Raw genomic sequence first — 23,756 nt, 5'->3', positions numbered from 1 at the left:
GAGGCATAACATTAAGTGAATGGAATCTTACAGTGACAAAGTCATTTTCTTCTCTTTTTTTAGTTTACGTTTAAGTTTTACTTATTTATTTTGATAGAGAGGGAGAGTACATCATCAGGAGAGGGTCAGAGAGAGAGAGAGAGAGAGAGAGAATCCCAAGCAGGCTCTGCACTGACAGCTCAGAGCCAGACTCAGGGCTCAAACTCACAAACCATGAGATCATGACCCGAGCCAAAACCAAGAGTCAGATGCTTAGCTTATTGAGCCACCCAGTTCTTCTTAATTACCTTTTTGATCCTTTTGGTTAAATTATAGAGAAACATTTCAGTGAGGTGTTGGCACGCCTTGAACACGTATTCTAACACTTTCTACTTTACTTGTGTTACTAACAAGTGAGCAAATGTCCCGCTTAGATCCTCGCCAAGAGGATCTGGTTAGAGGTTAATACCATATTTTGTTTTTACTGTATTTCTTTTCACATCTGCCTTCAACTTACAGTTGAGCATACTGGCTTATGATATTGATTTGGTGACTCATTTACAATACATTTGTTTAAGGGAGAAGAGAACTGAGTTGATTAAACAAGTATTAAATAAAGTGGCCCAAAGATTTGACAAGCAAATGAGAGTCGTATGAGAATGACTGATGTGCTCAGAAGCTGGAGTGGTGCAGTGACACATCACATAGTGTCTTACATTGATTTCTGTTTTTCCCCCCACTGGCCTCAGCGAAGGACAGGAAAACTGTCACTGCTGCTGTTAGCAGCAGCCTCGATTACCTGATCTCCAGCCAAAACACACGCACGCGCACAGGTGCACACATAATCACACCTATACACGGCACCAGCAGAGTCAATGGCCACCTTGTCTCAAGCTGAGATCCACTAGGTGATGACATCAACAATTGGGACAGGCAAGACCCCACAGACCGGTGCAGGATGTCCTCTCTGCTTCAGTGTGAATACCGTCCATGGTGAATCCACATCTCCCCTGGACACACAGTCCACCTTGTGCGCACAACCTCTCCACCGCTGAACCATGAGTTAGGTGCTCCCTCAACCCCTTATCGTGGTCTTATTTATTTCAGTGGTTTTCAGCTGGGGACATTTTGCCACCTTGGGGACATTTATCAATGTCTGGAGACATTTTTCATCGTCTCAACCAGGGGATCCTACTGTCATCCAATGGGTAGAGACCAGAGATGCTGCTACACATCTTACAACTCATAGGACAGTCCCTGCAATAAAGAACGATCTGGCCATGTGATACTGCTGATGTCAGCTGCACCAGTGGAGAGAGCCCCTGTTCTGTGTTACGAGTTTCTTCCCCAGCTTTTTCTTCAAGATGGGGCTGCCAAAACCCATGTGGTTAAAGCCTTTTTTACTTTGTTTTGTGTTTCTCTGTGTATATTTTCTTTCTTTTTAAAAAAAATTTTTGAGGTTTGTTTTTGAGAGAGACAGAGTGTGAATGGGGGAGGGGCAGAGAGAGAGGGAGACACAGGATCCAAAGCAGGCTCCAGGCTCTGAGCTGTCAGCACAGAGCCTGACGCGGGGCTCGAACCCATGAACCATGAGATCATGACCTGAGCTGAAGTCGGATGCTTAACCGACTGAGCCACCCAGATGCGCCCCAGTCTGTGTGTATTTTCTTAGCCGTAGTGTCTCTGGCATGCTGCAGCCACAGGTGGGAGACGAGCCCTGCGTTCACTTCACTTCTGCAATGTTTTGCTCCTAATTTTGTGTCTCTCCTGAAAAGTGCCTCTGATCTGTATCCCACCCGTTTTTGGCTTCCTAATTTGCTTTGTTACCAAGTAATGTTGACACCCACCCCTTTCCCTTATCAGGGCACCTCTGACCAGTATGGCTCACAGCACCAAGATGTTGGTCTTGAACCTGTTCACTCACCTAGGTCTTGTTTAGCCAAATAAATTATAAACTTCTCGGGGAAAAAGCCTGTTTCTTTACCATTACATCCATTGCTAGAGCCCTTATGATTTGCCTTATGTTTGTCTGACAAGTACCTTATTCTTTCAAATAGAATATGTAATTGAAAATGTGAAAAGTAACATTGATTTAATAACCACTTTGCAGGAGTAGAGAGAAGAATGCCATAAATATACATGTTGAGTATGAGATACATCCTGCTTGTAACAATGTCCAAATGTTCAAAACACACAGGGACACACACACATGCACAGAATACATCGTGCAAGTGAGGGAATGAGGAACCCACTGGCGTTCGCATCTCATAAGCTTGTTTATTTATACTGTCTGCTGTGGGATCATTTATTTTGGTTTTCGTAAGTTCAGTCCCATTAGTATTTTTCCAATATGGTATGTCAGTGTGACATGTCACTGGCACAGAGAGGGGACAGTTTCCAAAGTTGGGCACGTGTGCCTATAGGAAGGGTTGTGGGGGGGGGGGTGACTTTGCAGAGCGAAGCCTGTCATCTCCCGGAGCTCGCACTGGGCCCCAGAGCTCCTGGAACGGAGGCTGCCCCTCTCTGGTCACCCGCTCCCCAGTGTGTCGCTTGCCTTCGTCCCACCTCTGGGCATTCTCTGTGCAGTTCTTTGTCAGACTGCTCTTCCTCCCATCTCTTCCAGAAGCCTCAGTTTCAATAAAACTTCCTCCAGGAAGCCAGAGTCAAGTTCTTAATTACACCTTTTCCTAGCAACGTCTGCTATTTCACAGTTCATTTTCCAGTTAGTTATTGAGCGCCGGACATAGGTCACCCCCTCTTGTAAACACTGGCAGAAGATCTGTGAACAAATCCGAAGCAGATCTGGTCTACCTGGAGCTTACCTTCCAGTCGAATAACGAAGGTGCACATCAGGTGAAAGATCTCCTTTGTGCACTTTACATAGCGTATCTAACACCTTCAGTCCACTTATGTGATGGCTGTTAGCCTCCTATTTATTTCACAAAAGAAAAGGCAGGCTAAGTAATGTGTGGCAGCTAACAAAGCTGGCCAGGGGCAAGCCTGGCCAGGCAATCTGGAGCCCACTTGGTTCTTATTTCACTCTGCCTTGATACATACTTGCTTTGTGCACAAATGAATGAATCTCCTGGTGCTTTCTGAGCTAATTTTCTTCCGGATTCTTGACGCATCGCATAACCCATGGCTTGGAGTGACAGGTTTATCATTTAGGCAAAGTCATTCTTGGGAAATTCAAAACTGTTGTATCTCGGTATGGCCACCATGGTCTCTTGTCTGAGTCCTTATCTTCACAAAACATAGGAAAGGCCCAACTTAAACTCATTATTTTACCTTCTCTAGATTTCTATCCACTTGTTTCTGTTAGTGTAAGGTCATAAGACAGACTGTTGGGGCTTTGGGGACTACTCTGGAAACTGGAGAAAGTGTCCAAGGTAAAAGTCAGTGGGTAAATTGAGGAAAAGAATCCAGATTGATTTTGGAAATGAAAGAATCCTTAAAGCCATTATCTATAAGGAAAGAACAGAACCTAGGAGTCACAGAATCCTTCTTCCACCACTGAGCTGGATGGCAGAGTTTCTTTAATTTTATTTAAAATTTTTTTTAACGTTTTCTTTTTATTTTTGAGAGACCGAGTATAAGTGGGGGAGGGGCAGAGAGAGAGGGAGACACAGGATCCGAAGCAGGCTCAAGGCTCTGAGCTGTCAGCACAGAGTCTGACGCAGGGCTCGAACCCACGAACCGTGAGATCATGACCTGAGCCGAAGTCGAACGCTTAACCGACTGAGCCACCCAGGCGCCCCTAGATGACAGAGCTCCTGATGAGCTTCTGATTCATGGACAGTAATGGGAACCCAGGTGCATAGCTGTCTTTGAGAGCAGGAAGGCAAAGTACTGGGATTGTACTTAGAACCAAGAAACAGCTCTTTATTAACCTTTGCTCCTTGATTAAACAAAAAAACACAACACATCAGCAATGAGTTAGCCTAGAATGTATGCTTTCCTGCCCATATTGACAACAATTAATTGGAAATTCTGATTCTAGTTGACTTAGCTTAGCGAATGTGAACAAGAATCCCGATCTCGTGTGAAATAAGTGGGTCTGGTTTCGTGGCGTTTTCCAGTGTATGGAACTTCTCGGAACTGGATTTTCAGGAGCTTTTTGCTTTTGTTTTCACAGGATGTGTGAAACTGGGGAAGGGCTGTTTATCTTTCAAACGCGAGATGGGGAGGCCATCTACCAGAAAGTCCACTCCGCTGCCTTGGCGATCGCTGAGCAGCACGAGCGCTTGCTGCAGAGCGTGAAAAATTCAATGGTATGTCTGGAGTTCCTTCCTTATGACCCAGCATATGTATACTCCCATAGAATGCAATCTTAGCATCTTTATGCTGAAAAACATGGCCCGCATTATTTGAGCAGATGGCTTACTCCTGTACTCAGCCGTGTATTACTTGGATTAAATGCCATCCTTGCAAAGCCTGAAGAGCCAGCCGGTAACAGAGTAAGCATACATCACTGTTTGTCTTCTTTGTGCCTCAGTTATTATTACATGTGTGTGTCGTAACCAGCTTCGGCTCCTACAGCAAATACCATAGGACTACATGGCTTATAAACAACAGAAATTAATTTATTTCTCACTGATAGCTTGAGCAAGGCACCAGCCTACTCAGCGTCTGGTGGCACCCACTTCCTGGTTCATAGACGATGGTCTTTTCTCTGTCTCACTGATGGAAGGGGAGAGAGATCTCTCTGAGTCTCTTTTATAATCCTTATTGTGAGGCATCTGCCCTCATGACCTAATCACCTCCCAAAGGCCCTCCATCCTAACACCATCATCACCTAGGGGGGGTTAAGATTTCAGTATGTGAATTTTGGGAGGGGACATAGTCATTAGTCTGTTGCAGTGAGTATGTTCATCAGAATCAATTTGGATGCATATGGACATCTAAAGGCCCAACTATGTAGATGATCTTCCTGTAGCTATATGTTTATAGCAGTACCACATGGTATGATTTCAACAGGGGCCACAGAGAAGAGGGGTGAGGGGGAATGGGGGGAAAATGTCAAAAGCTCAAAACCAGAAGACTCTGTTTATATGAGACTGTGGGCTCCATGTAGGACATCTCTCAATTTTTTTCCAGAGAAGTCTAGGATTTGAGTCTGTATATAATATCTTGTTTGTAACTGCTGGAAATTAATGCTAGGTAAAACCAACAAGAAAACAGGAATACTCTGTGGGCCATAGGCAACATGTCCGGAGGCTCTGTTCTTCCCAGAGCCATGCGCCTCCCATCCCCGGTTGATCAGCCTTCATAGACATTGATATATAAAGATACCACAAACACAAATACATGTAGAAGTTCGGTGGGAACATCTGCCCTGTTCATTGCATTGTGTTAGGAGCCGTGACTTGCACAGAGAATGATGATTCATGAATTTCTTCTTTAAGAAGAATAAATTCACAAAATCTTAAATTAATACACAACAGTTAAATGATGCAAGTCATGCATCATGGCTGCGAACACACCCCTAGAGCCTCATATCTGGAAGGAAATCTGCAAAACCAAAAGGAACTGGGTTGGCATGGTGCGATTAGGGTGGTTTGAAAGTTTATGATTTAAACATGTGAGGTGGTTGGATTTAAAGAGAGGGGAAGGCATACCAGTAAGATGATCTGTCCCTGAGCAGCCTCAGATTATTCCCAAATGACTTATTTATGCAGTGGTCTGGGATTTTAGAGCAGAGATCAGCAAAACTTTCTGTAAAGGGACAGCTGGTAAATATTTTGGGCTTTGTGAACCAGGATGGTCTTCACTGGAACTACTTAACTCTGTCATTGTAGTGTAGAAGCAGCTATAGGTAAAAACATTCTCAATGGGTGTGGGTCTGTTGCAAAGAAACTTTATTAATGGGCACTGAAATTCACATTTCATGTGAGTTTCACATATCATGAAATGCTCTTCTCTTGATTTTTCTCCCTATCTCAAAATATTCTTTTTGAACTAATACAGTCTTGGTATCCATTTCCCCATATGCTTACCAATTCTGGATATTGCAATAAAGATAGGTAAATGGATGGACGGATGCATGAATGGATGGATAGTTGTAAAGTAGAATTTGGGGCTCCTGGGTGGCTCAGTCGGTTGAGCATCCGACTTCAGCCCAGGTCATGATTGCGTGGTTCACGAGTTTGAACCCTGCATCAGGCTCTCTGCTGACAGCTCAGAGCCTGGAGCCTGCTTCAGATTCTGTGTCTCCCTCTCTTTCTGTCGCTCCCCAGCTCGCGCTCTGTCTTACTCTCACTCAAAACTAAGTAAAAACATTTAAAAAAATAAAGTAGAATTCAAGTCACTTGGAACTTAATAGGGCAACATGTCATTGCTTTAAAGTTGTATAGCTATCCCATTAGATGGCTTTAAACATCTGAAGAAATTTTTCCAAGATTACCTTATTGGTAAAGCCATCAATTAGCATAAATTGTTTTGTGCTTGAAAGGCAAGTTCTTCATGTATATGTTTTTCCATTTACAACCTCCTCATTACTTCCACTAAAAATTAATCAGGAATATGAGTAATCCATTTAGGTCACCCCTTTGCAAATTTAACTGGCAAATAATGTTGTTTGCTCTTAATTTGCTGTGTGCTTAATGAGTTCCATAAAACGAGTGCGATTTTTAAAGCAACAACATCCTGGTTTAGATGGAAATGAGTCAGCATCAAAATGGGATCCGAATCTCAAGGAAGTTCCACGGGGATTATGAAATGCTTAAAATTCATGTACTTGGATCAACCCCTGATTTGGGGAGAAAAGAGGTGCCACAGGACAATGAAGCAAATGAAAACGACCCTGCTGGGCCACCCTCCCAGGTTCCAGTTCTGCACTTTCTAGTAACTGGTGATGGACGCACATAGACCTGGGTATATTCTCAACGGGGAATTGCACGTACACCACTACCAGCTTGCTTCTGAGATAGTCAAGGTCATAAATGGAGAAAGATGAGATGCTAACCGCTGGGCTTAGCCTCATTATTAGGATGCCCTAACCCACCGTTGGTGGCTTCTGTTGTAAAACTCCCAAGATGCCTCTACAAACAGAAGCTTTACCGCAGAACCCGTGCCGGTTTGAAGCTGTAGCCTTAAATGACTTGGTTTGGACCAGACTTGTGACCTGAATCCCAGCGGTCACAAAGAGGAAGCTTGTGGGTCCAATAACAACAACAACAGCATTAATAATAGTAATAGGGATACGCTGAATAATGGCTCCAAAGATGTCATGTCCTAATCCCTGGAACCTGTGAATGTGATTTACGTGGCAGAAGGGACTTTGCAGATGTGGCCAAGTTCAGGCTCTTGAGATGGGGAGATTATCCGAGCTCATTCAGGTGGACCCAGTGTCATCACAAGGGTCCTCATGGGAGGGAAACAGGAAGAAATAGAGTTGGAAGGTGGTGTGATGATGGGAGCAAAGAGAGAGGGGGAGGGAGAGAGAGATTTGGTTTGTGTGCTGATGACTTTGAAGATGGAAGATATGTGACCCAAAGGATGTGGGTGCCCTGGATGCTGGAAAGGAAGGGAACAGATTCTGCCCCAGAATCTCCAGAAGGACCCAGATTGGCCAACACCTTGAGTTTAGCTCGGTGAACTGACTTTGGACATGTGGCTTCCAGAGTTGTGTGAGGAGACAGATTTATGTTGTTTGAAGCCACCAAACCATGGCAATTTGTGACAATAGCCATAGGAAACTAGTACGATAATGATTTCGATAATGAGAAAAATGTATCTTGTCTCCACTGTGTAATCAGCAGCATTTTAAGGACTTTCTAAGCCTACAACCACTGCTGTATGGCAGGCCAGGGCCACCAGCCTGGAAGCTGGAATTTGGAGCAAGTGTCCCAGTATAGGCCCCGCTTTTCTACGTATCTCCCAACGAAGCCCCAGACCTATTTTCTTTCTCCTACATGAGATTAGCTTGCTGCTGTTCTAAAAATCCCAACTTTGTGGCCAACATTTAAAAACTGAGAGATTTCACCTAAAATTCAGATTCCTGTGTTATCTTGAAGAGTGCGAAGTTGTGACAGCACTGATTCCCACGCGTCAGCAACCGCCAGATGAGCCCAGTACTGTCTGACGTCTGTGGGGCAGATGGGGGGGTCTTCACTTCCCCAAGGTCCCTACCTCTCCCTGTGGTTCCTCTCCGCAAGTGGTCCTTCTCTGAGCACTGGCTGCCCGTGCTGCGGCCAGTGGATATCTTGCACGGATTACTCCATGTCTTCATTTTCATTTGCTGTGCAACGAAGTACCACTAACAACGCACCTAATGCAACACACATTATCTCATAGTTGCTGTGGGGCAGGCGTGGCTTAGCTGGGCCCCCAGCTTTAGTTCCTCACAAGGCCGAGATGCTTCAGGCTCATCTCAAGGCTAGAATGGGGAAGGATCCACCCACAAAGTCACATGGTTGTTGGGGGGGGACTTAGTGTCATGTCACGGTATGATTGAGGGCCTCAGTTTGTTGCTGGCTGCGGCTTGGAGGCCACCCTCAGCTCTTTACTGCACAGGCCTTCCCACGCCCTCCCCCCTCACTTCATCAAAGCCAGCAAGAGGGAGAGTCTCCTCACAGGCCGGAGGCCACAATGCTAGGCGTCATAACCACACAAGGGACATCCTGTTAGCTGTCAAGTCCTTCCCGAGGTCAGGGGAGGGGCCCACACAGAGTGTGAACACCTGGGGGGTAGACCGTGGAGGCCGCCATCATGGCGTCTGATCCCACACCACACAACCTTCTGGGATATTTATTTATTCAGTGCTTTGATTTCACCCTTTTAAATATGTTCCCGCCTTAGGGTGTCCTACTAATAATGCCGGGCATTTACTGGCATCTGCCCGTGGTCTCATCGGTCGTAGCGGCCAGCACCATTTACAAGGCCTCTTGCGATATGGCAGGCACTTCACTTGCTTTCTCCCTCATCTCCACCTTGACTGGAAGGTAAACTCATTCATTTGTTCCTTCCTATTCGTGTGTTCCTTCCAGAATGTTTATTGAGGGCCTGAGGTACTCTGATCTGTGCTCCAGGCTGCAGTGGCAAATAGGGGGCTCACGCTCCCATGGGGTCGCAATTGGAGACTATTCTCTGTGCCCCTTGACCTAGAAGGAATCCCAGTGCCTCTCAGAGAGATGAGGCCACACGCGGAGTGGTTCAGTCACCTGCCTGCCATCACTGAGCTCATTTCTACGGGAGTCAGGGATCCAGGCTCCTTTTGTCTGGTCCCTGACCCGCTGCCCCTGGGTCACAGTGCCTCACTCCCTTGGAGACTTTGACAGCTTTTCTCTCCCTCGGGTGTCCCCACTGAGAGCTATCCTAGAGCTTTCACATTACCCTGAATATCAGCGTGCCTTTCTGAAATAGCTGTCAACTTGATGCCTTTCAGAAATCACCGTCACTGTTACAAGAAATGCCGTTTTTAAGGGTAGTTTTGAACCCAAATGGCAATCTTATGTCTCAAAATGCCTCTCTCCAGTTCTCGCTTTTTAAATGCGACGTGTTGTTCTGCCGTCCTAGGGAGTGCTGGCTGGGGCCGGGGTGTGTGTGTGTGTGTGTGTGGGTGTGTGNCCTGCCGGGGTGTGTGTGTGTGTGTGTGTGTGTGTGTGTGTGTGTGTGGCTGGAGTGTCAGGGGAAGGACCAACTGTTGAATGAGACTGAGCCACAAGGACTTGTCTGCCCACCAGCTGCCAGCTGCCCCCGCGGGAGAAGCTGCCGGGGACTCTGCGGGGACAGCTCGGGACTCCCTCAAGCAGCTTGGCTATTTTTGCCACCTTGGAGATCAGAGTCTGTGACAGAGTCTAATTTTGGAACAAGGAGTGGCGGTGTGTGGGATGTTCCTCATTCCTCGCTGGGGCCTGTCGTTTTTAGAATTTCCTTCAAGGCACATCGAGTGACAAGGTGGAGAAAGACTAAGTTAGCAGGCTCTCCGGGTGGGGCTCCACGGTTTTATCTAGCAACCCCCGCCCGTGGTAGTGACATCATCGAGGCCCCAGGGCACGATATCTTCCCCTGTACTCTAGAGCCCTGGACTGGACCCAGGTTTGAGAGCTGTCCTGAACCATTCTCTACCACCTTTTTTTCTTTGTTTGTTTGCATGATTGATAGATTTACTGCCAAACTTGGTTCTGCAAATGAAGTGTAATGAATTTGGAGAATTCAAGTGACATTCTTCCACAATTCTGGAAACCAAAGGGGCTCTTACTCAGAGTCTAATTTAAAAAGCTATAGGGCACTTGTGGGGATGAGCACTGGGTGTTATATGGAAACCGATTTGACAATAAACTATTTGTAAAAAAAAAATAAGTAAATTTAAAAAATAAAATAAAAAGCTACAGGGGCACCTGGGTGGCTCAGTCGGTTAAGCATATGACTTTGGCTCAGGTCATGATCTCAGGATTCGTGGGTTTGAGCCCCGCATCAGGCTCCGTGCTGACAGCTCAGAGCCTGGAGCCTATTTCAGAGTCTGTGTCTCCCTCTCTCTCTGCCCCTCCCCCGCTCACAGTCTGTCTCTCTCTCTCTCTCTCTCTCTCTCTCTGTGTCTCTCAAAAATAAATGAACATTAGAAAAAAATTTAAAAAGCCATAAACTATTCTTTTTTTTTTTTTTTTTTTTAACAGACAGAGGATCAGGTAAATCATAGAATCAGTTTAATTACTATTTGGACACTGAAATAAACTCCTCTCTGCTGTGGTTTCATTTGTATAAACACTCTCCCCCCAGCTCACCCTGCTCTCTGGCCCCATCCCGTCCCCTCAGAAAAATTAGGTCCTATCTCTTCTCTTTGTGGGCTCTGGTTACTGGGTTAACTTATTTATTCATTCTTTTATTTATTTGTTTGCTTCTTTATGTATTGTGTATTGCTTAAAGCAGTTATCAGCTTTTTTGCCCTCCTAAATTAAACCGTTTTTACATCCTGGCATAAAAATTATGATTCAAAGACTTTTTATGGAAACACGCATGTACTGCTTGCAAAGAAAGCATTGTAGTAAGTCTTATGGAGAACATAAGTGTTAAAAATAAAGACTTTTGCATCTTTAAAGGAGCTTAACATTTAGATAAGGAGTTATGATTTATACCCCTCGATGCATGCATCACTGAAGTCTGTGAGCTCAGTTTGCTATGATGTCATTGGAGTGCATTTTGTCCTTATTTATTAAATTTATTAATAAATTAAATTTATTAAATATAAAATTCACACATCTCTTTATGCAGCAATAGTACTTCTAGGAATTTACTTTAAAGATAGGACAGAAATGGATGAAACTCAGGCTTCTTCCTTAAATTTGCTCTGACTTTTGTTCTGGTGTATGGGGGGAAAATGTCATTTTTGAAGCGTGTCCTTTTCAGTCTCTTATAACAACTTAATAACTTTTGATGTGCAGGGGTGGATTTTAATAGTCCTTTTACCTGAGTATTAAGGGTTTTTTATGTTTATTTATTTTGAGAGAGAGAGCACGAGCAGAGGAAAGGCAGAGAGAAAGGAGGAAGAGAGAGAATTCCAAGCAGGTTCTGCACTGTCGGCCCCGAGCCCAGCACAGGGCTTGAACCCCCAAACCTTGAGATCATGACCTGAGCTGAAACCAGGAGTCAGATGCTTAACTGACTGAGCCACGCAGGCACCGCAAAGTCTGCCCTACCTTGTACAGTTCTTCCTCATGGCTGTAGGCTCCTGTGCCCTTGCCACGGTCATTGTCAGCTGGTGGGTTTGCCTCTATAGGAAAAGGAAATATACTAAATGTTAATAACAGGTTGTAACTTTGTTTAATATTCATATCAATTATTCTTTTGTTAATTAATATTAATGTTTAAGATGGCGACCCTGTAGATAGTCCACTGAAAGCCTTAAGGGGGTAAGACAGCAGCACATCTTGATGGGAACAGAGGATGTTCCAATGAGTGCAGAGCCTGTGTCTGGTTGACCAGATGGGCAGTGGTGAGGAACACAGTTTTCCAAAACTCCGTCATGGCAGAGAGGCGAGAGATGGGAATACTGGCGGGGACAGAGAGATGAGCAGAATTGGTTCAGTGCCATTTTTAATAAATTTTGAGACATTAGGAAGTGAGTGATTTATCCATCTCCACCAAGGGTTGGTAAATATTTTCTGACAAGGGTAAATATTTTATGCTTTGTGGGCCCCATATGGCGCTGCTGTTTTCTCCTCCTTCATTATTTCCTCCTCCTCTTCTTTTTTACTGAAAAAAAACCATAAAAACCATTCTTAGCTCTGGGCCATACACATATAGGCCATCGGGATTTGACCTGCAGGCTGTCATTCACTGACATCCCCTCTACACCCTGGTTTTAGACACAAATGTACATAGATTATTAATCAGTCCCTCTCTTGTAAGCCACATAGATTTGCTTTGTCTCCTAGGAGTTTACTGATGGCAAAGCAATAATGCTGAATACCTATCAGTAAAACCAGAAGCCATTTATGATTTTAAGCAGAATCAGTCATTTTAAAGGATAATTTAATAGGGTTCCATTTTTGGTTGCCCCAGCCTACTCGCTTTGCCTTGTGTGGCTCTTTTTTTTCCCCATGATATTAAAGTGTCAGGTATGACCAGAATCCGACTGCCAGAATGTTCCACAGAGAAGGTATTCAAGGGCAGTGCCAGGATGGACTATTGTCTCCAACTATGAGAGTTTCAACATTTTAGGAAGATCTAATCAATTGTTTTTGCCGAAGTGGAAATTGATTACTTAACAGGTTCCTACCCAAATTTTTATCAATCCACCCAAGCATAAAATACAGTTCCTTCTCCATTATGTGACTCGCTGGGGGGGATGGGTCAGGTTAGCTCTTGGCTTCAGGCAGTAAGGAAGCTCCAGTAGAGTCCTCAGCTGTCCTGAGCAGGGACATGGCGTCACGATTGCCGAAGATGGCAGTACAGGTGCTGTGGGTGTGGCAGGCACCCAAGCTTTGTCTTGTCTACAAGGTATTGGCGTAGAGGGTTTTTTTTAAATAAATTAGTTCCCAATGTTTAAAATGGGAGATTTCACATAAAATACATAGCTGTATCGTTTGAAAAAATGAGAACATCTGGTCACACCGTGCCTGCCTGAGTTAGAATAGCAGCTACCATTTCGAGAGGGTGGATACCTTTCAGGGTTATATAGTGCTTGGTGTTTCTTTACAACATCTCAGTGCCCAGAATCTTTACCCGAGTTCTGCTACCCATGTAACCCGTGTAGGTGTTCCAGCTTGCAGCCCCTGGTTTAGAGGGACAGCACATACCTCTTGCCCTGTATATTTTTGGCTAAGATACTTATTTCCTTGATACCTCTTTAGATGGAAGATTATGGCCATTTGTCTGGCGGCAGAGGCTGGCTCTTACCGGGGAAAATGTTAGGGTGGATATGCATCAGGGAAACTGTTGGAAAATGCAAAATGTGGAAGCATAGATGTGCTCGCTTGGTGACTAAAACCACCTGTGCAGCCCGGTGTAGAAGAGCAAACCAGGCTTTTGTGTTTTTCCTTTCATAAGATACACATACCCAAAAGAAAATCACATGGTGAGCTTTTAAAGGCTCTATTGCATATCATCAGTAGGGTTACCATAGTCTGGGTCACTTTTGAGAGTCAAGGTTGACCTTCTTAAGAGCAAGACTGACTATGTAATCTGTAGCTCTGCTGATTCAAAATAAATGCATAAGGTCCCTTGTTCAAGAATTACAATTTTCAAAATGGTAACGGCAAAGCATCACATCAGGCATGGGGCTCTGGGTGACTGCACAGGTTGGCTGCCCCCGAAGCTGGCCCTGGTGCAGAGTGACTCGTACATAACAGATGTTAGCAGGATGCAGCCAGGAACACTGAAATTTATAGTCACCCTACACCAGTGATTCTCAGTGGCTGGAGATTTTGCCTCCTGGGAGACATTTTGCAGCATCTGGAATTGCTTTTGGTTGTCGACACTGAGGGAGGTGGAGGCGGTCAGAAAGATGCTCCCAGCATCTAGCGCGCAGGGATCAGGGATGCCGCTAAACAGAACAGCCCCCACAACAAAGAGTAACCTCATCCCACATGTCAATAGTGGGAGGTTGAGAACCCACTGGGCCAGAATTTGATGGTCCATGTGTCTGGGATCTGATGTCACTTCTGAGCTAGGCACCATGGCTTCCCTTTGCCATGTATCACATGGGGGTGATGATAAATGCTGTTTCTGCCTCACAATGGTGTGTGCTTCACGTGGGCTAGTACATGGAAGGCACTTAGCAGGGACACACAAAGATTCAACAAATGTGAGCTGTTACCATGATTTCCTTTTTACTCACACCAATTAGCCTGGAATGAGCCGGAAGAAAGAGACTTACGTTGAAGCAAGGGGGGCATCAATGGGCAACACCAGGAATTTGGGTGATGGACTTAGGGCTGTTGCTTATTGTTTCCTTAAGATACTGGTGGATGATGTTTGAGCAAGCATGACAGCATCGGACCGTGACATAAGGGCTCTGCCTTATGTGCGGGTCTCCAGCAGGGGCGGCTGGGACTCTGTCAATATTCAGGACCCCATAAATATGCACAGGGTTAGTTATACAGAACAACAAAAAATGACGCATCTCTGTGGCCCAGGCGTTTCTGCCCACCAGCCCACCACTCTGCTCTGTGGACTTGTGCCCGGAGTAAGCAGAAGACAGAAAACATGACCCACCCCTTTGCTCACTGGTCTCAGTTCCTGCATAGACACTGCATCTTATCACAAAAGCACCTGCTTCTGTAGAAGTGAGTCACTGAGTTCCGTGTGACCATACGGGATTTTTTCCCGCATGCATTAGCTTCAACAGCTGGCTGAGTAACTGGCTGTTCTACTAGAAGCTGGAACTGACCAGACAGCCGGGACTTGCCCCCATGTGTCTCCAATATGCCTGGGGCCTGGCCACAGTGCTTATTAGTAAATGTCTATTGAGTGAACAAAAATGGAGGCCACATAGATTAATTTTATGAGTGTAGAGAAGAAGAAAAAAAAGAAAAGAAATAAACCCAGAGCCCTCTCAATGCCAAGCCAACCCCTAGGTTTGAAGCCAGTCTGCTTTAAGAGGCCATGGAAAATATTCCCCAAGGATGTCAATTTCGATGCAAGGGTGGGGAGAGGACTTCCTTAGGAAGGAGGCATGAAAGTTACCGGAAGCAAACGGAGTGGTGATTTTGTTTTATGCATGTGGCTGAGAATTCAGATGACTCTGAATAAATTGATGCATATCACTTTCATTCCCCATGAAAATATCCATTCGAGTGCATCTGGTGTTCCGCAAAATGCTTCGCTTGGAAATTTGGCCCCAAATGGTTGATTGCACTAACAGTCTGCTCTGTCAAGCTGGAGGTGACAACACAGGCATTGTCGTAGCGAGTTCTGTTCACCAAGTTGGTGTCTCTGCTGCGTTTTTCCTTAGCAGGAAGGCAGTCTTGCTCTCCTACTCACTTTCTTTTCTTTGTCTCTCTGCCTCTCCTCTTTTTTTTTAATCTATTTTTTTTAATGTTTTATTTATTTCTGAGAGAGAGAGAGAGACAGCACGAGCAGGGGAGGGTCAGAAAAAGAGGGAGACACAGAATCTGAAGCAGGCTTAAGGCTCTGAGCTAGCTGTCAGCACAGAGCCCGACGCGGGGCTCGAACCCACGACCCGTGAGATCATGACCTGAGTTGAAGTCAGACGCTTAACCGACTGATCCACCCAGGCTCCCCTCTCCTTCTCTTTCTAACATCTGCCAAGTCAGTCTCTGCTTTCTCGATTTCCCTGACACTTCACTAATCTTCTGCAATGGCTCTGTAGCATCTCGATGATAGGAATACCTGTCACTTTCTCCGCAGATGCCAGAACAGGGGAGAGGAGTCTGAGGAAGGAAAGACAGCCCTTTGGGTAGCTTATGCCAAACATCTGTCAGAGCTGGAATCAGACTCAGGCAGCTATGGGAATGGGTTTCATTAGGAAGCCAAGGAAGACCCTGTGTTTGGCAGATTGCTGATTTCCACTTGAGAGCAGCCCCCTGGGATGGTGGGGGTCGGAGGGCCCGGTAGAATCACGAATAGATTCTGTGCCTCAAGATGGGAGGGCGGGGCCCTCTCCTGGCAGCCTTGGCTTTCAGCCAGTTGCCGTCTCTCTAAGCTTTGGAAATAAAGTTCAGGTGTCTTTTATCTTTAAGAAGAAGATTTGAGCCCATCCTTTAAGGCTTTAAGGCCTTTGTAACATCCTCAGTGCTTTCTAGAAGAACACACAGGATTGTGACATGAACTTTAGCTCTGGAGTAATGAGGCCAGGTCTTACATACCAGCTCAGTGTCTCGGCGCAGGTGACTTTACCACCCTTAGCATTTGTCTCTCGCTCGGTAAAGGTGGGTTTTATTAGTCCACACCTTGCCAGATGGGATAAGGCCAGTGATTTCTTGGCCTTGTGCCGGTCACCTGCTTAATACAAATCAACCTGAGCTGTTACTGTCATTGACATGTAGTAAGAAAGGATAAAACGGCAAAGGGAGTGTTAGACTGTAGGGGTTTCTCATTCGCTTAGTGATCCAGTCATTGAACCACATCTAACCACACGCCTCCTGGGTGCTAGGAATCATGCCCGGCACTAGGCTTATGAGCACATACAGAGAATCTTCTCCCCCACCCCCTATCCTCCCCATCTGCGGAAAGGAGAGCTTTGCTTACGAGAGAGTGTGTTCCCTTTTGTAGAGGAGGGAGCGCCATTGTGGAGTCAGCCGGTGGGCCACGTGACCAAAGCTGGCCTTTAGCACTCTGGCCATTTACTCTAAAATCCTGGGGAGCGGAGGAACTGAGTTTCATTCATTTTTAAGTTTCCAGCCCCTGGCATTAGTGCATGGTTTATAGGTGATGCCCAGAGCATATAAATGAATGCAATGAATGAATGAACTAAAGAACATCCAGCACAGAATTCGTGGAAAGGGATGTAAGGGGAGAGGCAGGGCTGTGAGCCGGGCAGTGTGTCAGCGGCAAACCCAGTTAAGGGGCTTAGTCTAATAGAGGGGTAATTCGAGTTGGAAAGAGCGGCTGCATCTGGCTCTGTGCTGAGGGTCTGCGTGGTGTATTTCATTTAATTTTCACAGCTAGCCTAGGAGATAGGGATTGGTTTTTGGATCCCATTAATTTTTATAGAAACTCACATATGTAGAATTTAACTAACTGCAAAAATATGATGATAGAGATGGTTAAGTACTATAGTAGTTTCTCTCTTGGTGAATTATTTGAATCTCTTCCTTCCTTTGCCATCCTTAGAATCTCCTAAATCTGGTTCAGAAGTTGGTACTCCTCTCTCCATGTTTTTCTCCATTTCCGTATAATCCCATACGGAAATCCGTATCTACGGACACATGTGGATTGACCCATATCTGGCTACACATATAAGGTGCATGTTTGACAGTCATTGTTTCTACTATAAAATTGTGGTCCTATGACAGATTTTTGAAACTATCTCCTTGTTTTTCCCATTTAAGAGTAAATCCCTAACAGAAATACCGTACTTAATATTTTTATTCTCAAGTTAGGTAACACACAGCGTAGTCTCAGCTTCAGGAGTAGAACCTGGTGCTCATCCCAAGTGCCCTCCTTAATGCCCCCCCCCCCATCAACCCTCAGTTTGGTCTCTGTATGTAGGAGTCTCTTATGGTTTGCTTCCCTCTCTGTTTTTATCTCAGTTTTCCTTCCTTTCCCCTGTGTTTATTTGTTTCTTAAACTCCGTATATGAATGAAATCATGTAATATCTGGCTTTCTCTGACTGACTTATTTTGCTTTAACATACCCTCCAGTTCCATCCACACTGTTGCAAATGGCAAGATTTCATTCTTTTTCATCTTCTTTATCCTTCATCAGTCTGTGGACATTTGGGCTCTTTCCATAATTTGGCTATTGTTGATAGTGCTGCTGTAAACATTGGGGTGCATGTACCCCTTTGAATCAGCAGTCCTGTGTCCTTTGGATAAATTCCTAGTACGGCAATTCCTGGGTCATTGGGTGGTTCTGTGTTTAACATTTTGAGGAACCTCCACACCGTTTTCTAGAGCAACTGCACTAGTTTGCATTCCCACCAACAGTGCAAGAGGGTTCCCCTTTCTCCACATCCTCACCAGCATTTGTTGTTTCCTGATTTGTTAATTTTAGCCACTCTGACTAGTGTGAGGTGGTATCCCATTGTGGTTTTGATGTGAGAAATACAGTACTTAAAAGTCACAGAGCGTAGGTGTGATTCAAGGGCTAGCCATCTGTGGTCCATGCACAAAATCTGGCATATGCCTGTTTTTGTTAGGAAAGTGTTGCTGGAGCACAGCTGTGCCCTCCATTGCTGTGTGGTTATGGCCGCTTTCACACTGAAGCAGAAGAGTTGATTCATTGGCATGATGGAGATCGTATGGCGTGCAAAACCACTTGTTACATGGCCCTTGACGGAAAATTTTGCCAACCTTGCTCTTATTCTTTTTAACAGAATGCTTTATTTCAGGGTCTCAATGTAATATTAACTTATTAAGCCTGTCTCTGGGAATATCAGATTTTGTGGGCCACTGGTAATACTACAACACACATCCTTACATACATGCTCTCATATATGTTAACTTTAACTGAGTTTCTGAACTATAATTTATTTAGCTGAATTTTCTAAACCCAGGAGCAGGATTGCTGAAGTAAAGGTTTTTAAGTATTTCAGATTTTAAATAGGTATTACTATACTGCCTTCCAAAATACTGGCGTATTTTGGATTTAATTGGTAGCATTATTAGGTCAGTTTCCTAGAGGGAGAAACGGAGGCTCAGTAGCTCAGAATTAGTAAGTGAGGAGTCAGGATAGGAATGTAAAGTCCAGGACATGTATTCAGTGGGCACTGACAGGAAGGACCAGATCTGGGGACTTTCTGTAGGTAGAAAACAAAGGACGTGTAGGGCCCCAATGTGTGTTTGTGGGCTGGGTGCGGGGGAAAGGGGAAGAGGTTGGGAAAGGCAGGCTGGGGACAGTGGGTCTCCCCCTTCAGAGTGCATCACAGTCACCTGGAAGGCTTATTGAGCCTCAGGTCGCTGGACTCTACCTCCCATTGTTCCACAGGTCTGCTGTGGGGCGTTGGAATTTGAAGGTCTAGTAAGTTCTCAAGCGATGTTGATGTTGTTCACTGCTCTCAGAGTGGCTCTCAAAGTCCCAAGTGACTCTGAGGAGCTGGCTCCTTGATCCCTGAAATAAGAGCTAGAGACGACACAGCATGGGGCCGCGACATCCAGCATACAGACAGTCATAGGAAGACATACGCCCATCAGCCAGGATACCGCTCTGCTGGTTGCCTAATTATTGGACATTAGCCACTCTTTACTTGTGTATCAGCACTGTATGTTTGCAGGGTTTAGGAAAGCAAGAACATGCAGTTACGGACCTCTTATTGAAGAACACTAGGGCCCTTTAAGAAATCTCCTCCTGCACAAAGAAGAGTGCACCTGTCCAGCAGGAGCCACTGTGTGCACCTCTGTACACCGTGCAGACAAATGACATCTTCTCACCGATGACATGGCTGCCCCACGATGACTACCAGACTGTTCAACAGTCTTTGCATCTCTGTTCCAGAGGGCTTGGTTCCTGCCACTTAGCGTAGCAATTAGCATTTCAAGCAGTCTGTATTGATGAAATGAACCTGCTTCATCGAGCAGAAAGAACCCCGCGGAATGCAGCAAATGTAGCGATCTCAATAAATGCCTCCTAGCACCAAACCGTACAGGATCTATTTGCTAGAACTTTACGGTGTATTTGATAAACCGCAGAAATCTGTCAGACTTGGTATATAGACTACATGCTCCACAAACACATCCTTGATTTTGATGCCTTTTTTCTCTTTTTTAAGTATTGTCGAAGACCACTGTTCTTTTAAGGGAGATATGTGGTCTGGATTTTGTACGAAAAAAAAACCTAACATTTTAAGATTCAGTTCAAAACAGATTTCCTATTCATGAGCTAGATGAAGTACTTCTCTCTGGCTAGAGATCTGAAATTATGTTTTAGCTTCTCTGACAAATCTTCTTGAGTCTCCTTGTAACTGCTCCTGGCTTTCATTTGGAGGAGACCCACAGGAGGAAGGGCTGGGGCTGAGGAGGGCCCGTAAAACTGCAGGGGAGGGAGGTGCTTGGGTGGCTTGGCTCCTTTAGAGTCCCGACTCTTGGTGTCTGCTCAGATCATGATCTCACAACAGTTTGTGGGTTCGCACCTTGCGTCGGGATTGGGATTCTCTCTCTCCCTCTCTCTCAGCCCCTTTCCTGCTCGGGCTCTCGCTCTCTCCCTCTCAAAATAAATAAACATTAAAAAAAAGAAATTACAGTGTAGGAAGCAGAGAGATGCTCTGTACAAGCCTGTTCTGGAAAGAGTGGGATCCTTACCCATAGTCCTCAGTGCCCTATTCCTAGCTGCAGAGTTCCTTAAACTAGTGACTGGGATGGTGTGTAGTTGAGGGAGGACACTGATTTATTTTGAGATGCGTTAGTATCAAAAGGAGACTTTGGGATTAAGGATTTGATTTGCACATGATATAAAATGTAAATATTGCTTGAAGACCCGGAAGGTAAAATAAGTCTCTCTCCTGTGCATTCTCACCCCAGACCCCCAGTTGACGTTCTCCAAAGTAAACTTTGCGGGATTCTTTTGTATCCTTCCAGAATGAGTATCACTTAACTAGACATAAAACATGTCTATTTTTATTACTACATTCATTCATTCTACAAATGCGAGTGTCTACTTTTTGGCAGGCCCTATTCTAGAAGGCAGGAGTACAGCAGAGAACAAGAATCAGTCCTCGTCTTCAAAGAATTTCTATGTTGTTGTGGGGGATAGACAATCAACAACAGACGTATAAATCCGTAACAGGAGGCGGTGGATGCTGTGAAGAACACTGCAGTGTAAAGCAGGAGAGAATGATGGGGGTTTGCCGCTCTGATTGGGTGATACTCTGGCAAAGAGCTGAGGAAGGAGGGTGTAAGCCTTGAAAATTTCTGAGGGCCAACTGTTCCAGGCGGAGGGGACCTTAAGTGCAAAGGTCCTGAGGCCATTTCATGCTTTGCATGTTCAAGGTCAAGGAGGCTGTGATTTTGAAGTAAATAAAGTGGTGGGAAGAGGAGTAAGAGGGATGGTCTAGAAGTAGCTAGAAGCAGGAACTGGGTGACCTTGTAGGCGTGATAAAGACTTTGGATTTTTCTTGGGGTGGGTGGGGAAGTCATTGGAAGGTATTGAGAAAGGTCGGGTATGCTGATTTCACTTTTGAAAGGACCTCCCTGGCAGCTATTTGGAAAAGATTCGTGGTAGGTGGGATAAGAGTCCAGCAAGAGAACACATCAGGGAGCTATTTCAGCCATCTTGGTGTCTTGGTGAGTGCCACGGCGTGGACCAACATGGCGGGCTGGACGTGGTGAGAAGCGGGGATTCGCAACACAGTCTGAAGGTTGGAAAACCAAGATTTGCTGGTGGATGAGCCATCTTCCAGGATAGACTCGAGAAGGTAGCCTCACAGATTTTTTCACCTTCTTCTGTCTTAAACAGAGCAACGGGTAGAATGGAAGACCTATTGATCTAAAAGGGGAAGAGATTGGAGGGAGGGAACAGTCAGAAAGGCAGTTCAGGTTTGTACATGTTCAGTGAGGGATGCCTACTAAGCACATAGGTAGACGTGGGTTGTTCAGTACACAAGTCTGGGGTTTTGGGGACAGATTGGAGTTACCGGTATCCATTTGAAAAGCATCAGGATGTGGACAGATGTTACTTAAACCCCAGTGATGAGCTGTCCCTGTGTGCACGTGTAGATAAGTAATTGTGTCCCATTGTTTTTAGGATTGTTTCAAAATCGCTTCGCAAAGATCTGTCTACTTTTTTTCTTTATAATGGCTACAGATACGTCTGTTGTATGGATGCACAGTAATGTGAAGATAAGACTGCTTTCAATTTTTTATTCTTTTAAGAAAAAAAATTATCTGCTTATCTACTTTTCTGATGTTGTACAATCTAAAAATAATTTTTGAGTCATTCTAAGATCCAATTTGACATGTAAATTTAAATTAAATTTTAAAATTCATTTAAATAGTGGCTATCAGAAAGGTGTTGATTAGAAATGGTGTTGATTGTGGTTAGCAGAAAAAAAAATGTTACAAAGGAGAGTGGGTCAGAATTGAATTCCACGATCTCATCTGATAAATTAAAAAAATGATCAGGGGGTCGCCTGGGTGGCTCAGTCGGTTAAGCATCCGACTTCAGCTCAGGTAATGATCTCACGGTTTGTGGGTTCAAGCCCTGTGTTGGGCTCTGTGCTGACAGCTCAGAGCCTGGAGCCTGTTTCAGATTCCGTGTCTCCCTCTCTCTCTGACCCTCCCCTGCTCACGCTGTCTCTCTCTCTCTCAGAAATAAATAAAAACATTTTAAAAAATTGTTTTTAAATGGTCAGGGAGGGGGCTCCTGGGCAGCTCAGTCAGTTGAGCATCTTGATTTCGGCTCAGGTCATGATCTCATGGTCGTGAGATCGAGCCCCGAGTCGGGCTCTGCACTGAATGTGGAGCCTGCTTGGGATTCTCTCTCTCCCTCTCTCTGCCCTTCCCCTGCTTGTGGTCTCTCTCAAAATAAATAAACATTTTTAAGAAATGGCTAGGGAAATGAACAAGTAAAGAGTGGCACCCACAAAGGATGGGCTATGACACACATTAAAATGGCCTTGTACAAGATAGTAGCGTGTAGTAACATTAAGGTATGTTCACAATATATTAACTGTGAAAAAGAAGATGGTTTCACAGCATATAAACAACTGTGCAGTTTGTGTTAAATACACACATATTCTTTTGCATATTTCTTGAACATAATAAAAATATATCAGTACTAGAAGAGAAGGAACACAATTTATTACAAATTAAAAATGACTTGTAAATACAATTTATTACAAGACCATAAGCATCACGAAAATGTGGACCCCCCCTCACCCCCTTTTAGGTGCTAAGCAAAATCCTACCAGATCTAAAGGGAGAGCTGGCCGGGAAAATGTATGCTCCCCGAGGTGGGGGAGGGGCAGACTTTGGTTTAGGGGGGCTCTAGAGCTTCTGGATTTTCTTCTCCTACAATTACTCCATGCCTACGCTAAGAGCTTATTCATGCCTATATTCACTGAATTCATTGTATACCAGCTGGAATCAGGTGATTAAATATGTTCTCTAAGCACATTTGATTTTTTGANGAGAGAGCGTGAGCAGGGGAGGGTCAGAGAGAATGGGAGACACAGAATCTTAAGCAGGCTTCTGGCTCTGAGCTGGCTGTCAGCACAGAGCCCCACGCAGACTCAAACCCATGAACCGCAAGATCATGACCTGAGCCAAAGTCGGATGCTTAACCGACTGAGCCACCCAGGCGCCCCTCCTGAAAACTTTTTAAAGCTTCTGTCCTCAAACCGGGAACAGTCCAATATCAAATGTTTAGGTTTAAAAAGAAGATGTGAATGTTTCTCTTAGGACCTTTTCCAGAAACTCTTGCTAAAGACAGTATTTTGATGGATACGGGGTTAAATACAATATTGCTAAATTTATGAAACCCCACCGTAAGTCATGTATGTTCTTAAAATTACCTGTGAAGTAGAAGCTGTTTTTCTCTCTTTTTTACTGATGAGATATTAAGGCGCAAAGGAGGTTAATTAACTAACCTATAGTCATGCAGTTATCAGTGGCAGATTCCAGACTTTAACCCTGATTTTGTCCAGGTTTGGGCTCTTACCACAGTATGAAAAAAAAATTCCCCCCGCCCCAGAATGATTGGTCCAAAGGACACAGGGCAG

The 23,756-nt window shown here is 44.8% G+C and overlaps 1 protein-coding gene across 2 annotated transcripts in view; it reads left to right on the top strand.

The window, feature by feature from the left end:
• DOK5 (docking protein 5) overlaps window positions 1-23,756 on the top strand; it is a 53,599-nt gene that overhangs the window by 13,177 nt on the left and 16,666 nt on the right. For both annotated transcript variants that reach the window (XM_077778350.1, XM_077778351.1), the window contains exon 4: window positions 4,115-4,250. In XM_077778350.1, the coding sequence (XP_077634476.1) occupies window positions 4,115-4,250 (136 nt within the window). The remainder of the gene's footprint in view (window positions 1-4,114; window positions 4,251-23,756) is intronic.

This window comes from Crocuta crocuta, unplaced genomic scaffold (assembly GCF_008692635.1).
Source record: "Crocuta crocuta isolate KB4526 unplaced genomic scaffold, BGI_CrCroc_1.0 scaffold27, whole genome shotgun sequence".
NCBI lineage: Eukaryota > Metazoa > Chordata > Mammalia > Carnivora > Hyaenidae > Crocuta > Crocuta crocuta.
The sequence above is the reverse complement of the archived record's forward strand: the minus strand, read 5'-3'. Positions and strand labels throughout refer to the sequence as shown.